General features: G+C 38.6%; 2 protein-coding genes across 2 annotated transcripts; one reads left to right on the forward strand and one right to left on the reverse strand.

The window, feature by feature from the left end:
* Positions 1-7,467: 7,467 nt before the first annotated feature.
* Positions 7,468-11,632, reverse strand: LOC116265943 (UDP-glucose flavonoid 3-O-glucosyltransferase 7-like). Its single transcript, XM_031646955.2, has 2 exons — positions 10,105-11,632; positions 7,468-7,526 (listed from the first exon to the last, which is right to left on the reverse strand). Exons 1-2 carry the CDS (start codon positions 11,561-11,563, stop codon positions 7,474-7,476), a joined length of 1,512 nt encoding a protein of 503 aa, XP_031502815.1. The 5' UTR covers positions 11,564-11,632; the 3' UTR covers positions 7,468-7,473.
* Positions 11,633-12,251: 619 nt separating this feature from the next.
* LOC116265853 (cell division cycle 20.2, cofactor of APC complex-like) lies at positions 12,252-19,331 on the forward strand. The gene is made up of 8 exons (XM_031646807.2): positions 12,252-12,377; positions 14,355-14,708; positions 15,933-16,052; positions 16,159-16,338; positions 17,803-18,069; positions 18,152-18,254; positions 18,330-18,652; positions 18,927-19,331. Exons 1-8 carry the CDS (start codon positions 12,252-12,254, stop codon positions 19,215-19,217), a joined length of 1,764 nt encoding a protein of 587 aa, XP_031502667.1. The 3' UTR covers positions 19,218-19,331.
* Positions 19,332-19,424: the final 93 nt, after the last annotated feature.

Consider the following 19,424-nt stretch of genomic DNA (forward strand, 5'->3'; position numbering starts at 1 on the left):
TGTTATAAAGGGCAAGGTAAAGGAAAGAAAAGACGGGAGGGGTCAGCGACGGGAGTCCAAATGGCATTTTTTATTTTACGTGATTGTCCTTATTTTAACAGTCTTTTGACATATTCAGCCTTGTCTGGCCATTATTTATAATCACTTCCTATTTTACATTGTACTTGCTCATTATTGTTTGGCAAGTAAAATGAATATTTAACGAATTTAGCTGAGGTAGATCGTAAACATTTAATTTTAATGTTTTATAAATCTAATTTAATTTTTAGAATACATTTATAAAACACTCACAAAATATTCTAACTGATCATTAACGTGTCAATGATTTTTTTTCATACTATCATAATGAATCCGAATGATATTGAATGATATTACTGGAAAGCATATCATGCAAGCATTTATGCAATATCATACTCATTTTTTGCTGAGAACCAACCTTACTTAAGGCAACCAAGGGATAAATTTTGTGTTAAAAGCCCAAAAGCGTAGGCGCCATCATGTCAAGCATGAATTTGTCAATCAACATAACACAGGCATGAGTTTGTCAATTGTCATAAAGTGAAGATAGATTCGGGAAAAAAAACTTGCGCTTTTCGCCTCTTCATTATGGCCGCTCCCGCCGTTTCTCCCCACTCCCTTGATTGCCACGATAAACAGTGAGGTAGGATAAAAGCCCCCGCCTTTCCTGGATATAACGACCGTGCCATCGCCAGTTTCGGGCGCGAGAGAACAACGAGAATCGGAACGTCGCTTTCTTTCAATTCGGGCGCATGTGTACGTCCTTGTCTGCGAATGAGCACAGCATTACCAATCTGCCCCTCGATTTCTAACAAACTACTTAAAAGTGCGCACATCGTTTCCGGGTTGGATCTGCTAATGAGATCCGTGGACTTGAAATCAGATCCTCTGCCCACAGATCTTAAATCCAACCTTTGACAATGCAAAATAGTAACATAACGATATTAAATATGAAACTTATTTTTTTATTTTACTCCAACCTAAGTTTAATAAATTAAGATTTGGTGTAGATTTGACAAGGTTTTTTTTTTCTTTTGCATGAGTTGAAATTTGTAAAGATGAAGAAATAAACATGTGACGATGTTATCATGTTTATAAATTTCTTTTCGGCTATTAGCAAGTACATGAACCAGGTTGTGTTTGATTGCCTCAGACATAATATCTAAGGTGATACAATATTCACAAAATTGATGTGTATTTGTTTCATCGTGGATCTGAGATCTACAATGATCTGAAATTAATGGGATTTATAGATTTAAGGTCTGACATTCCCCTCCCCTCAAAATACATATGACCTTAAATCTGCCATTTTTTTACATATGTGGATTTAATATCCACGCTACTAAGATCGGTCTTACAATGCACACCTTTTAATGCAGTCTCATATATGAGATCCCAAGCTATCAAACACTGCCTTAGCCGACTAGATTTGAGTTAGGCCAAAGATCCGGGTTTTTGCATTCAAACATGGATCGAAATTCCACTATGTTGAAATGCATTATTTGTCTAGAAGTAGATCTCATGACAGCATAGAAAGAAGGATTTGAGATCTGAAGCTGTCAAACCCAGTTACTGCAAGTCAGTTGATCCATTTCCAAGTGGTTTGATAAAGCACCCTACCAACAACGTTTTACAAACAGTTGTACTTAGATCTTACCATCTAAGTATCTTCCAAGGCATTGGACAACCTTGCCATCTAAGTATCTTCCAAGGCATTAACCCTTTCAAAACTTAAATTAATAGTTCAATTTGAATATAGTTGGTTATAGTTATATAGGACAGCCCCACAAAACTCAGGCCATTGCCTCATCACTAAGGGGCCGTTTGATGGTCAGAAAAAAGTTTCTGGAAAAAAATTTCTAGAAAAAAATTTCTCGAATTGAAGAAACGGAAAAATTTTTCTGTTTTTCCAAAACCAGTTTGTGTTTGTTATGGAGGAATTATTTTTCTAGAAAAAAATTTCTTTGTTTGATGGGAATGGTGAGGAAGAAGGAGGAAGAAGAGAAGGAGGGAGGAGGGAGAAAAAATTTCCTCCTCCAACGGTCACAAAAAAATTTCTGGAAAAATTTCTCCACCCCTCTGGCTGGAAAAATTTTTCCGGAAATATTTTTCCAGAATCATCTCCAACGGTCCAAATTTTTTTTCCATGTTTGATGAAATGGAAAAGTTTTAAAAATTTGAATTTTTTTTCCTGTTGAACAGTGCTTTTCCTGCCAACCAAACGCCCCCTAATTGAAAATTTGTTAACTACATGGTTCGTGCTCCATGGAAAAAAAATTATGGTTTCGCCCCTGGTATGAGGTTGCCACCAGAGGTGAACAACGAGTCGAGCTACTCAAGTTCGACTCATTAAAGCTCGGCTCGTGAACGAGTTGAGTCATTTGCTTAACGAGTCGAGCTCGAGTTCATGAGTTGACTCGTTCAAATAATCGAGTTGTGTTCAAGTTCAACACGAAACTGCCGAGTCGAGCTAGAGTCTTAATCAAGTCGATATATTCAAACGAGTTTACGAGTTTGTCGAGACTTGATTGAGTTGAGCTCGAGCTCAACACGTAACGATGAATATCAATTCTATTCAGACGAGTTTGTCAAGCTTTAATCGAGTTGAGCTTGAACTCAACAAGTAACGATAAATATCAATTGCAATCAAATGAGTTTGTTGAGCCTTAATCGAGTGAAATCTTTCAAGATTCATAAACGGTGATTCTATCATTAATTGCCCCACCATATTGAAGGATTTCAAGGTTCATAAATGGTGATTCTATCATTAATTGTCCAACCATATTGGCTGAATGCATATTGGTCTATTGCTCAAATGACACTATTTGATATGCTTTAAATAAATAAATAAAGTGGATTTTCGCCCTCAAAGCTATCCCTAATTACTTTTAGAGAGCATTTGATAGATTCTTTCAAGGGACTTATTTTCCAAATTATGACTCTACGGGAATCAGATCAACTTGTATGAAAGAAGCCTTGTCTTCAATGAGCTTTACAAAAAGTTGCCTTTGTTGCTGCCTCGATATGATGAAACTTATATTTGGGTATGAAAAGAAGACTCGTCTCTTCTAAGGGTAGAAACTGGAAAGCAAAAAAGGTTTTTCTTTTTTTTTGGATAAGATAATGAAAATGCCTATTTCCTTTATATATATATATATATATATATATGTATATATATAAATGGCACAAGAGAGAATATGTTATTTGGTTGGAAATGATCACAATCTATGTCACATGGGTGCGGGTACGATATGGGTACGGACACGGTAATTTTAAAAATTTTAGATACGTGAATAGTGCAAATTTTATATTCTCAAAAACAATAAAATAAAAAAAATAAATTAATAGTTCACTCTTATAAAAAAGTTTGTTTTATCACAAAAGTGCTGAGTATTTGAAAGGATTGATAAAAAAAATGATAAAATAAAAAAAAACATTAAACCAATAATTTATTTTTTACGTGTCCTAGCCGTGTCCTGTATTCGGATACGCGTGTCCGCGTATCAGATACGGGTACGTGGGTTAAACCCAAGTATTCGTGTAGCAGAATTCGTGTAGCAGAAATCACAATACAGCGCTTACTGAACAGAATATATATTTTTTCATTTATAAAGGCAAAAGTGGAATCTGGAATTTTTTAGCATATGAGATTACCAAAATACCCTTTTGGTAAGCTTAGGTGAGTGAATAAATTCGCGCTTAAGCAGCACAAACATGACATTGGCTAGAGTGCTTAGTACTTGTTTCAAGTACTAACTCTATTTCTTCAAGTAGCAAGCACTTGTCAACTTGGAGCAACTATGATCGTTTGATTGAAGCGCTAGTCATAATTATGATGTATTGAGATTGGTACAAGAAAAGGGCAGAATTAGAAACTTTGTGAATGGGGCAAGTGATTTTTTTTAATTATAATATTATGAAGGTGCTAATTAAAAATCATTTTTCAAGAATTTGTACGTAGTTCTTTAAAAAAAACCAATATAGGGCTAGCCAACTATTTTTTATTATAGCCTCTTCTCCAAAAGTTACTACCATACATTTTTTATAGATTGCGGAAGTTGTTCGACATCCATAACATATTGTTATTTTTTAATTTTTTATTTCATAATTTGGAGTAGATTTATGAAACACTATGTTACAGGGTTTCATAAATCTGCCACAATTTTTAAGGCAATTTCATTGAATAGTAACTACTAACAATTTTCTACTAGTGTCAAATAGCCTCGTGTCAAATACGACACCATCTCAGTGGGGGATGTAAATGGAGGATGCACTTAATTATCATTCTGAATTCAACTGTTTAGCAGGATTTACTAAAGAAATCTAGATTTCATGGCAACTGACCTCATTCAGTGTGCGTCGAATAGAGTCTATATTCAATTGAGATTTGATACATATCCAATTTGATAAAATATAAAGGTCAGATCTTGTATTAGTCGGATTTGACAAGGAGACGTCTCTATTTTTTCGAACACAGGTCCGCATGGCAGTGGCAGAACCGCACATAGACTGGTGTGGGCAGTTGCCCACCCCAGTCTGTCAATTTTTCCTTCATTTTTACATTAAAGGTTTCTAATATTTACTTTGCCATATGTGTAAGTATAAAAATATGTGAAGTCGTGCCGCATGGTATTCTTTTATCATCGGTGGGCCACACAAGTCACAACCTTCGTTGCACTTTTCCGACCACCCTTAAGGCGTGAAGCGGAAGCAAACACTTCAAGTAGAGGCGGGGCAGGTGTGAGCATTGTGTGGGGCATTTTACCCATACAGACCAAGAAAAAATATTTCTTTTCTTTTCATATCGATACTTCAAAGTATTTTTTATTTATACATAATGCCCCTTAAAATTTTAAAATTTTATAACTAGTACCCCATAGCCAAAATTCCTGTTTTCAAGTTAAATTATGGCACAGTGCAACTCATCGTCGCCTTTCAATTACATTGGAACGCATCTGTCTCTTAATTTTCAGAAAAAACAAATTCTTTTTCTTGAGTACGTCCTGAAACTTTTCAGCAAAAGCAGGGACCTTACCTTATCAAGAAAATAGAACATATGAGGCTAATAATGCAAGACTGAACCCTCAAACAAAAATTTAAACTAATAAAATAGTTCTGTCTCTTTCTTTCCAGTCAAATTTTGTACAAAAACGCACCTTCTGCATGTCGAGCCCACCAGGTTCACGGCCAAAACGAGCCTAGACCACATTATCCATCCATCGGGTTGGGCGGTCACAATGATTACACTTGTAACTATCCTCTTTACCTTTTGCCTTCTTATGTTTGAATTGACAAATGGCAAAATGCATGCCGTGCAAATTTTATAAGCAGCTCTTGCCCTAGGGGTCTTGGCGCATTGGTAGGGTCGGCGGTCTGTAGAAAGTCTTAGAGGCGCCAATGCAGTTTTGGACTCTGGGGGTAGAACAAAAATCATAAAGGGGTCGCTCTCACTCAGCATTGGGATTCTCCTCCGCATCTTGGTGCATTGGTAGGGTCGGCGGTTTGTAGAAAGTCCTAGAGGCACAATTTTATAATATTCACAGTCAAAATTAAAAAAAAAAACAATAAGATGAAATTGGTTTCAAGTTCAATCAACAATAAAGCTAAGGGCAAGTGCAAAAAAGGTAGGAAAGTGCACTTTAAAAGAGCTAAGGGCAAGTGCAAAAAAGGTAGGAAAGTGCACTTTAAAGGTTAGTTTGGTATACATTTTGGGAGTGTCTCTGAATGTATCTCAAAAATTGAATTAGGTTTATCAAACAATAGTTTTCGTAGATCTTATAAAACATTTACAAAATGTCTTTAATGTCAAACAACCCCTAAAAGAGGTGCATTTGATATCATTTAAAACACATTGTTTGACAGAGATTTAAAGGGAATGATGGAGAGAACAATTTGTTCCTGCATTCCGGAAGAACAACAGTGCCTGCTTTTCCTGAATCCTCTCCATGCATGGCACAGACCGCTTGTGTTGAGTGAGTCGCACTTAAGGATAAGTCTGGGTACTGGACCGGGCCGCCGGCAGTACCCCGTACCCTACCTGACTCGGGCAAAAAAAAAGACACTGGGCTGGCTTGAGTGGGCCCGATAGCAGTTTTTAATATATATTATATTATTTTTGATACATAATTATAATATTTTATTACCGTTCTTAATATTTATATATTTTTATATTAAAATATATATTTTATAATTTAATCGAGTCTGAATTTTGGGTGTCAGCTGGCCCTGACTTCTTATGGGGCAGGGCCGATCTTAAGAGTTGTTTGATCCTTAATAGTCTGTCCTCTGTCATGCAGTGAGCTGATGCAAACATAGGATAGTAAGTTCTAGGCAGAACCTTAGGAAGTTTTTTGCCGTTTTTCCTAAATTGATGTGATGGAACACTGCGTGCCTACCAACAAACGACTTTCTAGATCATGTTTGATATAGAAACAATAACTACCACCATTATGGGGATTGAAAATTTAAACACATGTTTGTTCTATTTAATATTTAAAAAATTATACATTCATGAATTTTCAAATGAAAAAAAAAGAAGGAAAAACTCGTAGCTCATTCGCTGAATAATGGCCAATGCAACGAGGGCCGATATATTATTCAAAAAAAATAAATTGTTATCATACCTTTTAAAAAAACTTGATATGGATAATGGCCAATGAAGGCCGATATATTATTTAAAAAAAAAAATTATTATAGTACCTTTTTAAAAAAGCTGATATCGAATTTTCCCAACATTGGATACCCAGCTAAACGACCCGGCATGCGGACAATATATACTGTCCAAAACAGCCAGGAAAGTAGAGACAAGTTGTAAGGGACAAAAAATATTAAAGAGCCCATTCCCCACCATCAGCTCAAGTCAAAGGGAGGATTGATTGTCGCGAGTAGTGCCGCACTTCTCTCATGATGGTGCTGAGAAGTCTGTTTAAAGCGACGTTGTCAGAATCGGCCTTCAAATCGAATCGGTCGCTTCACATCCAGTTTTTAAAATTTTTTTAATTAATTTTTATATATTTCTTATTTTTTAGAGTATTTTTTAATGCTTTTAGCTTATTGTCTACTGAATCAGCTGAATACCCGATTGGGCTTAGGCTTGGGGCTCGAAAAAACTGGCTCAGGCGCGGTTTAGTCGCTACAAATTTTGAGAGTAGAGCTGAGTCAAGCTCTTACCATTCAAACTCAACTCGATTAACATGTAGAGCATACATTCGAACTCGAGCTCGACTCGTTTACAAACGAGCTAAGCGTGACTCAGGCTTTGGCTAGTGAATTTGAATCAAGCTCAACCTAGCTCGACTTGTTGTGCAGCCTTATGGGTAAAGGATGAAAGAGAGTGTCATATAATAGTCCAATTCGTTATGTATATAAAGAAAGAGATAGATCTAAGTCTTACCAGAGTATAACAATTAAATTATCAAATAGGAGTAATTGATTTCAAAATTTGGTTTGTCTAGATTAGTATGCATCAGTAGATCGCCGATCATCACGGCATCCCGCCCAATCTGCATCTGCATAAATTTCAAGTGCCCAATTTAAACGGTTGCCAAATTTGAGTCTAAAATTATGGTGACTTGAAGATAGCAAATAATATGTTTGACATATGCTCAATGAAGATTAATGGGTTCATGCTTAAACTGACAAGCCTTATTGGCTGTGAAGGCAATATCGGGTCTTATTAATGTACCATATTGAAATGCCCCTACCAAACTCCGGTATAAATTAGCATCAGTAAGTTGAGTTTCTTCACATCTAGCAAAAGGTGTTAGTCATCTAAGCTTTTTCCAAGATATCTTTGATGTAATTTCATTGTGACATCAAAAGCACATCCTCTTATCTCTATTCCAAGAACATAATTAATGATAAAGAGACCATAAGTTTTGGATTGGAAAGTGTGGCCCGAGATGTTTGATTATGTTTTGAACATAATGAGTGGTGCCGCTAGTGACAATGACTTCATCCACTTATATCAAACAATTTTTATTGCTATGAACATTATGTGGCAATTTGATATATAAATCATTATCACAGCAAATGCATTTTTTTTGAAAAAAAAACAAGATAAATTAACTAGCCATTTAAAATTAAAAAAAAACATGTTTTTTTAAAAAACATTTAAAAGTGTTTTTTTCAGTTTTTTCATTTTTTAGTTTTTTTAATGTCAAACAGTTTTTTTTTTAATTTGTTGCAAATCTACTTATCTTTTGATGTTTGTGTTAGTAGTTTTTCACTTATTTTATTTTTTCTCCATTTTTAGTTTTTTTATTTTTTTTAAAATTTACCGTATTTTTCTTGGTTTTTTAAGCTCGCCGTATTATACCCGAGAAAAACCTCGCCATTTAAAATTCCGAGACGTTATTTATGACTATAATATAAATAATAAATCTCATTAAATTTATGAAAAATTGTCCACACATGCCTGCATATAACATTGCCCAAAACATATATGTATGTGGGGGCATAGATAGGTAGAGTTTTCATGGGGCATATGTCTCATGTATTCTACTATATGAAAACTTAAATTAATGGTTGAACTTGGCTATGTCTAGTTATATAGGACAGCCTCACGAGACTCAAATTACTGCTTCATGGCCAACTGAAAGTTTGTTAACTATATTCTTAGTTCTCTATATAAAAAAAAAAGCTTAGCTCACCATGGCCAAAATCCCAATGCTACAACAATCAATGTTGTTACCCAATGTTATGCAGTAGTGCATTTTTTAAATGGTCACTTGATGAAGTTATATATTGGGGCTTGCCAATAGCTTAAGTCTTCTAAACAAGACCCTTCTATATATAGAGACAAAAAATTTTGTAAAATAGCTGAAATACCCCTTGTTTTTCTCAAAATGTATCAGAATACCCCTGGTTGAACTTGCAAAGTTGAGGCCCAAGTAGGGGTGAACAACTAATTCGTTAAAGCTGGGTTCGTGAACAAGTTTGAGTTGAGTCACTTGCTTAACAAGTTGAGCTTGAGTTCATGAGTCGACTCATTCAAATAATTGAGTTGAGTTCGAGCTCAACACATAACTGCCAAATCGAACTCGAGCCTTAATCGAATAGAGCTCATGCTCAACACTTAACGATGAATATCAATTCTATTCAAACAAGTCTGTCGAATTTTAGTTGAACTCGAACTCAAGCTCAACATGTAACGATGAATATCAATTCTATTCAAACGAGTTTCTCGACCCTTAATCGTGTCGAGCTCGAGTTCAACACGTAACTGCCGAGTCGAGCTCGAACTGCTTCCGTCGATCTATTCTCGAGTTCGAAGTTTCATTAGTCGAGCTGAGCTAGAGCTGACTGAACTCAGGCTTGACTCGGCCTGTGTTCACCCCTAGGCCCAAGCATCCCTACCACGCCCTTAGGTCTGCTTCCTTCCACAATTATAAGTAACCATGTATAGAAAATGCTCACAACTCAAGAAAATTAGATGCGGAGGGAAGCTCTGGTTTTATCTTCAAAAAATGTGAAATTAGTTTACTCTTTTTCTATTAGCATCTACTTTAACGACGTTTTATAGCATAAAATCATATATATATATATAAAACGTATGCAAGATATTATCATATGATTAAAATTTAAAAATTTTATCACTAGAAAACAATCACTAAATTGGTATGAATCATGCCGCTAGGGGCAAAGGCATGGGGGCCGGCAGCAGGCCATGGCTCCTTTGATTAAAGAAAATCAAAAGTTTTGAATTTAATTTAAACTTTATAAAAAAATTGAAAAATTATGTTTTGACCTCATAGTTTGACCGTTACGATCTAACTTCACCCAAAGTCTCCGCCAATCAAGTGAAAATGGTTGGTGTAGTGGATTGGGCTTTGGCTGTCAAACAGCAAATATAATTCCAAGGTAAAATCTTCTTGAGTTAGCCAAGCGATCAAAATTGGCCAAAATAGCCTTGGAGGACTTAATGCTAAAACTCATCCCATTTAGGATTGTCAGCGATACATATAGCCTATGTTACACTATTATAGCAAAGACTCGACATATATATATATATATATATATATATATACTTTGCATATTATTGCATGACACTAGTCATTTAAACATGTTAAACTGCACGTTCATTACCGTCGGAATTGTACGGAAGCTCCGGCCACCTGCGTAGATGGCCGATCATGGATCTCAGGCTAGTTCGAGAGGACCCGCTCGGTCCCACAGCTCTCTTCGCCGCGCAGCCGATCTCCATTGCCCTGGCCCGCGCACGTCGACCCTCTTCCCCCAGCATCAGTTCCACCACTCTTCCCCTCACCGTCTCCCGCTCCACCACGCCCACGCGCACCCGTTCGATGGGAGCCACCGTCAGGATTCCGGCGCCCAGTTCGTCCACCACCATCTTCTGGTTCGCAGTTTGGTCGGCAATTATGGGCCAAGTCAACATGGGAACCCCGGCCGAGAGGCTCTCTAAGACCGAGTTCCAGCCGCAGTGCGTCAAGAAACCGCCGACGGCCGGATGGGACAGTATCAGCCACTGCGGAGTCCACTCTCTCAATACCAGCCCCCTGCCGGCCAGGCGCTCCTCGAGCCCCTCGGGCGCCAACCACGTTTTCGACCTGACTACGAGCACAAACGGGCAGCCGCTGGCCTCCAGCCCGCACGCGATCTCCGTCTGCTGGCTGTCGGAAACCGGTGCTTGCGTCCCGAAGGAGGCGTAGATCACCGATCCCGGCCGATCCGCATGGCCGTCCAGCCAACTCGAGCACGTACTTCGGACGTGGGGACTTTCAGCACCCCGTCTCCCTTCCGCCACCTCGTCGAATAAGAAAAGGGGGCCGAGGCACCAGCCCTGCCGGTAGTAACAGGACAGCACGTGGGCGACGTAGAGCGGCTCCAGCTCCAGGAAGGTGTTGAGTATGGCGCCGTGGCTCTGCAGCTCTGCTCGGTAACATTCGTAGATGAGCTCGGGCAGCGGACCGCTACAGTCAAGATCAGGATCAGTCGATATCTTAGGCATCTCGGCTTTGGTGAGCAGGACCTTGGTGGGTAACCCCGGAACCTCGAAGACCTCCGAGTCCAAGAGGGCATTCGTAAGAGGCTGGAGCGAAGCAAGCGCCCTCAAGACGGAGCTGGCGTAGGCACTCATCCCCTGGAACACCAATCTGGGGATGTCGAACTTGGACGCGGAGTCGAGGGTCCAGGGGAGGAAGAAGTCGGAGATGATGCAGAGGGGGCGAACGGCGGCGGCGGCGGCGACGTCGCCAGAGTCGACCATCTTCTGTAGGGACAGATCGAAGGGCTGTTGAAGGCGTTTGGTGGCGAGAAGGAAAGGGAGGAAGAGGTCCATGGAGGGGAGCTGGTGGGTGTTCTCGCAATGAGGAGGCAGATCCTGAGAATGTGGGAACTCCAGTACCTCGAGCTCAACGTTTGGCGTTTGAGAGAGATTGTGGAGGATGAAGTTGGAGTTGGCCGGGGTGGTGAAAATGGTGATCTTGATGCCCTGGTAGGACAGCATCTTGGCGAGGTCGAGCAGTGGGAGGGCGTGGCCTTGTGCCATGAACGGGAAGATGATCATACGTGGTGTCTCCGCCATGGCAAAACCTCTCTTGACTCTCTTTCTCTCTCTGTCCGACGAAGATTACAACGATACAGAGCGGTTCAATCGATTCATTTAATATCAAACCAGGGGTGGTTGTAGCTAAAAAGTTTTTGATGTAGAAATTTTTTTATGAGGAGAATTAAAGTTTCTAGATTTTGAACGTGAAAATATCATTCTTTAAAATTTTTATGTAAAATTTTTTAAAATTTACACTTAATTTAAAAAGAATTATGCAGCCTTTGGCTCTTCCTGAATCAAACATTTAAGATTTTTGACTCGGTCAACCAACATTAGAGTAGTAAATGATAAATCTAGCAAAAATGGATTTTCAATTGTCAGATATAACTTACAAGATTGGGATTGACACATTAAATAACAAAAAATATTTATCTTTTCGAAGTATTCTTGTCTTATAGAAAATACACTTAGATTGCTTATTTTTCTTTTTACCAAGAATATTTTAGCCTTAGATCCCTTAGTATACAATATAACCAATAAATGTACGTAATTTATGCAAGAATCAAAGGTGAAACTACATGCACACATATAACGAATATATAATTGAACTTTCCAAGTGAACTTTTTCGTGTTTTTTTTCCAGCAATGAGGGAAGGAGACAAAACTTGGAAGGGGGCACGCGAATTAAGATAAGAGACGAAGTGGAGAACTTTCCATGGGAGGTATGCCAGTTAGCTTCTTTACAATGAGGCCAAATGTAAATAAAGTGTCGGTAAGAAACGCCAACATACTTGCTACAATTGGGTGGCACGGCGCTTTATATTTGAAAGATTCACATTCAAATGCTATGGTAAGTAACTCTACAATATGTCACTGGTAGAGTTAGAATTTTTTGCCCAAAGAGCTCTAATTCGAAAAATTAATACTTCTCAAATATGCGGTAAAATGATTGAGGGTCACCAATTTATGAATAAGCTAATGATGTTGCAGTTTAATATATAAATAATGAATTACATAGAATTTATGAAAATTTACATAAAACTGAGTTTTAATATGGTGATGAAAAACTTGGACCCTCCCTAGATTTTTTCACCTAGAACTTGGTTTTGATGAGACAAGAAGACATAGTGTATAGGGCTGCCCAATTTATTAAGACTGTAGATAATGAAATTTACATTTGAGAATGCTCTTAAATGTTATAGCTATAACATTACTATATGAACTGTTTTTTTTTTTTACAAATATCTTCAAAAACTCATTTTTTGCCATCCAAACACAAACCAGGTTTGGAAAAGTGAAGACCTGGTTTTTACCTTGTCATGCAAACAAGCAAACCAGGTTTTAAAAACAAGTTTTAACGAAACCAGGTTTTACGAAAGCCAAGTTTTGAAAGTATCATCCAAACACCACCTAAATGTTTACCCAGAGGAAGTTAAAGCTTAAGTCTTGTGTGTTTGGAAGGACACCCCTTCATAAGGACAAAAAATGGGAAATTGGCAGGTTTCAACATGTAGGCCTGCTTTCGTCCACAACTTCTAGATAGCGTCGTTTAGGAAACGTTCACAACTCAAGAAAATTACATGTGGAGCAAGTTCTCATTTTATCTTCAAATAATGTGAAATTATTTGCCTCTTTTCCTCTGAGTAACTATATATATATATATATAACACTTATGTATGCAAGATATTGTTTGTCACATGATTAAAATATAAAAATTTAACCGTCAGTGAATTGGTATTGACCATGGTTTATAGTAGTTTTAGCGACAATTTATGATCTTTTTAGAGATGATTTAAAAAAAAAATATTCAACAACTATATTTTGTGTGTGTGTGTATATATATATATATTATAGGATTGAAGATTAAATCAATTGGCTGCTGGACATTGTCAAATGACATAATCTTTCAAAACAATCACTGAAAGCATCAAGCAGTAAAAACACTACCAACGATGTAAAACATAAAGATGGCTGGCGGGGGTTCTGTTTTTCACTTTTTAAATATTTAACCATTGAACAATCGACAGACTTCAGTTTATCTACATAATATATTATGTACTTAAAACGCATCCGGATGAGACGTCAAATGGGCCACGGCAGGAGCATCGTCCATGTAAAAAGTTCTTGTCGAAGCAGTTCCTGAAAGGACATGAGCTCGGAAAAGCAAAATAAAAGAACCACAAAAATTCACAGACCCGGATCCAAAACCCGATGCCGTTGTATTGACCCGGCCCGGACCCGAACCATAGCATTGCCCCAAATACGATATCTTCTCATAAATATTTGAACTCCAAGCAATCTTTCTGGTATCAATTGCTTTCATTTCTCAAATCAAATTTCAAAAACCAAATCTCTCAAAGTGGGAAAATCGGTTCTGAGTTGTAATGTTGTGCCGTCCTATTATGGGAAAACCGGCCCATATTATATGATGCTTCTCCTCTTTTATATTTTTATTGCTTTCCAATATGGTCTTTTATTTTCACCTAACTTTGCTTATATTTGGTTCTCCATTTGAATTTTAGTTGCTCCATTCGGATATCGAAAAGGAGGGAGTGTCACAAGATTTGGAAATGCGCCCATAAATGTATTTTTCGAAGATTTTATTACGTTCCCAACTTTTCGAAAGAATTTTTCCGGCCGTCCATCTCGAAGATGAACGGTCCTTAGGGAAGGAAAGGTGGAAGTATTCTGAGAGCTCTGGTGCTAAATAGGTAGAGCCGACCGCGGATTGAGCACGCTTTTTGCGAATGTTTTCTAAAGTGTGCGGTTTTTTGGAAAAGAATTGAACAGGCGGAATTCCTGAATTGGCCCTGTTTTTCTATTCGAGGACGAAAAGGAGGCTTCTTATCCCGCCCTTGACCGGATTCAAAGATCACGACTCTTGGCGCCACCTCCTCAAGCTAAAGGCTGGAGGAATCGTGATGTCTTCTTCTTCGTTCTCCTCCTGAGGGAAGACGCACCACCACTGTTTCCGGCCACCGGAATTCGGTCGCCGTGTTGGTTCCGGCGAGAGCGCTTTCGTTCGTACCGGTGGGAGGGCTTGGCTGGCACGAAGGAGGCCCCTGCTCGTGGAATCGGACGGAAAGGGGAGAAGCAGAGGGACGGAAAGGCGACCATGATAGGATGGGATTCGTATCTCCGCTCCCTGTTTCCGGACAGTCCGTCCAATCGCACCGAGCAGGTGAGTCTTTCTTCGATCGGTTTCCGGTTTGGTTAATTCTAAGCGGTGAGGTTTTCCGATCTGGTTTAAGAATCTTTGAATTCTTGTCCGATATTTTCGCGTCGAGATTCCGTGTCGTTTTCATGGTTCCGCAGAGATCTTTTTAGCAGTTTTGGGCTCTCTGATATAGGGAGATGATTGCGAGATCTTTTAGCGAGAAGATAAGCGAATTGGATTGACAGAGCGCTTAAACAATTGTTCTTGTTGAATCTGACGATTCGATACTGACCAGATGAGTAACCCGACGATCTGGATGAACAATTGAGATCATTTCGTTGGCTTCTTGCTCAAACGGGTGGAGTTGCACGTAGCCAATTCAACCCCATTTCATGTTTTCGCCCCCCTTCCGCTTAGATAGAAGCATGAATTGTTTGATTTACAAGGAATTTGACCCAGGTGCCGTCCGGAAGGAAGCGTTTTCATATGAAAATTTGCTTGCTCAAGGGAAAACATGAAGTCCGCTGCTCTTCCCACGCAGAGGGAATTAAATTTGTTTCTTTATTCCACATAAATAATTACGGTAAGTTAGAAAATATAATTAGGCATCATTAGTAGTTGCTGCGCTAGCTGATAACCTCTCATTTGATTTTCAGGATGCTTTTAACAAAAACAAAATATTTAACCTATTAAATCGAATCTCACATTTCATGTAACTCTCATCAAGTTACTTTTTCACTTTAATCGGCGATAGATGTGTCGTTATTTATCAAAATTATTTACAACTCTGCTTGTATGCCTGTAAACATAAGACAACTTCAATATTTAGTTAGCAATTTCATTTTTATAATGGCATTGAGGATTTACATTTTAGAATTGCTATCTTTACATTTGTTGGTAAGAAAATTATTTTACTGCCGTCGGTGGTGAGCAAGCAATAAGGGGTAAATATAATCAAATTTTGACCTGTCGGCCAATCTACTTGCCTTTTGCATTTTCTGAATTTGGAATTAATTTAAAACATTTTAAATTGATTAAAAAATAAAAATGGAAAACCAGGACCGGCCCTATCTTGTGTCGACAAGAGGCAGATGCGACACATATTAGCTGATGCATTCTGATGTAGACGGAACTTAATTTTAAAAAAAAGTTTGGGAGAGATAGGCTTTTAGGATAAGAAAAACATTTCGTCCAGGTTTATTTTTATGTTTTTCCCTCCTTTCCTATTAAACAAGAAATATTTGACAGGCGGATCGGTTCATACCTTCAAGGAGCCCCATGAATATAGGATTTGCGCAGTCTCTGTTAAGTACAACAGGGAAAAAGGGTCCCTCCCCACCCATATCACCAGCATCCTCAACACCCAAGGTACTTCCATCCAGGTGTTTGTTTATTTGTATGAATTCAAATGGACACGCCATTTGGGTAGTAAAAGATCATCTCTTTAAGCGGCAATTTAATCTTTTTTGAACAGGAACTCTACCAGAAAATGCTTGAAGACGTTTTTTTGACAGATTCTGACGGGAAACCGTACAGAATGCTCAGATTTCAGCCAAGCACAGGATCGATGAAGAAGAGAACGCGTTTTATCGACGAGATGCGTCATGAGGACGAATCTCCGCCTTCGTCTAGGAGCGTCCGTTGCTTACCGAAGGTTTGGCTAAACTCAACCCTATCTTTTTGCTCTAATTTGTTTTATATGAAATTGGTATTCTTAAGTATTTATGAAGCTGAAAACGGTAATAACTAATAAGAGCAAGGCTTGAGCAGGGGACTGTCTACATGGGAGATAGCCAGTTTTTTTTTTTTCCAATAAATTCATAATGTTTAAAGGTATTAGAGTCTGTGAATTTTTAATTGAAGGGAAAGAAGTTGGTCCTCTTGAAGTCGCAAGATTGATTTGCAGACATCATTTTAATAAAGTTTAGACCTCGTAGGCGTTATTTAGGTCAGTGGAACATGATTGTTGGAACATGCGGTAAGTTCTAGTGCTTGGGAAATGGACAGCTATAATTCTTTTTAATAATTATAATGCAACAAACTTGTCGCCTCATGACATGATACTTTTTGACTTTTAAGAAAATATTTCAAGCTTGACGTGTGGCAAACGGAACCGCTTTAACACATATGTCCTCCTTGCTTTCATGTTGGAATAGTACAAAATCTACATCTGATCATGACTTCTAAGTTTCTGTATTCTTAGAAATGACAAGTACGTTTAGTTTTATTGTTGACGATTACGTGAATTTGAATTAACTTAGGTCCTCTTCTAAGTTGGTGTCCCAGTTTTCTGAATTGGATTTTCCGACTTCCGTAAAATCTTGGATAAGTTAATTAGTTCTGATCAGTTACCCACCAATCCCTTTATAAGCCTTAGGCATTTGCGCGGACTAAAGTCAGCTATTCTATTGCGTAAATGACCAGGTAGCGTTATAAAGTAACTGGGTTACTAATTTTTTAATTCTAGTAAGAAAGATGACAAAGCCAAACAACTGTTGTTGTCACTGTGGAAATTTTTAGAACTCGAGCACTTCTGTAATTTTTATCTTTTCTCCGGAAAAAAAAAGTACATTAAAATAAATTTGGAAGATAAAAGGTGTGCCTGTGTTGTGGATGTGAGACCTTTACGGTTTTACGTATTGTGGTACTTGTTCCTAATGGTGTCCTAAAATGTCGCAGTTTCATATTATCTACAAAATGTGACGAGGCTTTTCACATATTTAAGACAGCATTTGGATGATATTAAAAACCTAGTATGAAGCCAGTTTTTAGACCTCAAGTAGACTAACCATTGTCTGAATCATAACCTAATCAGAGAGACCCCCAGATAAAACAGCTCCTCCGGGTCGGTGTCGTCCTCACTTCCAATAAACACCACAACCGGTTCTCGAACCAGGACTAGTAATAATTAACGAAAAAGGTTTTACAGGTCCCATTATTGTTCACCGTGCCATGGACTTGTAAGATATGACATAAGTAATTGATAGCACGAGGTGTACAGCGAATAAGAATTTTGGCTTAACGTGGCAAAAAAGGCATATACAGTGGAAGATACCGGATTGCAGATTTTATGTGCCTAATTTAGTGAACGATCTAATGCCATTTCTTTTCTAACCAGTCGTCTGATCGGATACTTGATGCACCAAACCTAATGGACGATTACTATTTGAATGTCCTGGACTGGGGGTCCAATAATGTACTAGCAGTTGCTCTTGGATCCACGTTGTATCTGTGGAGTGCAGATACTGGGAAGGTGCGAGTGCTCATGGAAGTTGAGGAGGACCACTATCTCAGTAGTGTTGCTTGGACTGGAGATGGGAACACGATAGCTGTTGGAACCAGCAATTCTGATATCCAGATATGGGATTGTAAAGCACAGCGCAAGGTAAGTGGTTTCGCTTTCTCGACTACGAATGGCTGTTTCGACCATTTTTGGAGATCAAGATTGTGTGATTGGTTTCCCACAGATAAGAAGCCTCTCTGGACACATGAAGCGAGTGGGATGTCTAGCATGGAACGGTTCTGTATTGACATCCGGCAGTGGCGACAGCACCATCATCAACCGTGACGGTGTGTTAATCTATCTCGTTGCATTAGCTTTATACTGCTTGATTATTTTTGTGGTCTAACATGAACGGTTGACAGTGAGATCAAGAAGCAATGTTGTATCACGTCTACGTGCACATGCCCAAGAGGTGTGCGGGTTAAGATGGTCAGGGAGTGGCAATCAGTTAGCAAGTGGAGGCAATGACAATCTCCTTCACATATGGGATGCTTCTGTCATGGCATCATCGTCACAAGGATACCTGCATCGTTTAACAGAGCACCGAGCAGCCGTCAAGGCAATAGCATGGTGCCCCTATCAGTCCAATATATTGGCATCAGGAGGAGGAACAGCAGATCGATGTATTAAGATGTGGAATACTCAAACAGGCCAATGTATTTCCAGTACAGATACTCAATCCCAGGTATGTCTCTAGACTCTCTACCTAGGTTCTTTTTTTAGGCGATTTGTTGGACCATGCATGCACACAAACCATTGGACTGCTGCAAAGGAGCTAATATACTGATATAAGTTATAACAATCTAGGATTTGTAAATTGGAAATCACTAGAACTTTGCATGTGTTAGATAAGCATCACTACAGCAAGGTTAATTTCTGTGGAAGGATGCTGCTGAATATACTTGGCTGAGTCAATTACATAAAAAACGAAAATGATGAAATAGTTAATGCCAAAACAGGTATGTGCATTGGAGTGGAACAGGCACCAGAAGGAGATTCTAAGCAGTCATGGATACAGCCAAAACCAGCTTTCCTTGTGGAGATACCCTTCCATGACCAAATTGGGGGAACTGAAAGGACACACTTCCAGAGTTCTCTACCTATCACAGAGCCCAGATGGAACCACTGTTGTCTCAGCAAGCGCAGACGAGACATTGCGGTTCTGGAAGGTGTTTGTACCCCCACAAGCATCAAAAAAACTGAAAGAAGATGACAGCCCATTATCGTTGAAGTTCTCTCATATAAGATAGACAAGAGTAATTTTATTTTTGAGGGACAACCGGAGATCTGTACAAAAGAGTATAATAGAAAATAAAGTTTCAGGAATTAAAATAATTAAAGAACGATGGTCGATGAGACAATGTAGAGCCATAACTTGTATAAATATATTATCGAAGTTACTGTCAATTGTTTCAGAGATTTCTATATCCTGTTTCTCTTTAATAGCCAAGTGGAGG

Source organism: Nymphaea colorata, chromosome 12, assembly GCF_008831285.2.
Source record: "Nymphaea colorata isolate Beijing-Zhang1983 chromosome 12, ASM883128v2, whole genome shotgun sequence".
Classification (NCBI taxonomy): Eukaryota; Viridiplantae; Streptophyta; class Magnoliopsida; order Nymphaeales; family Nymphaeaceae; genus Nymphaea; species Nymphaea colorata.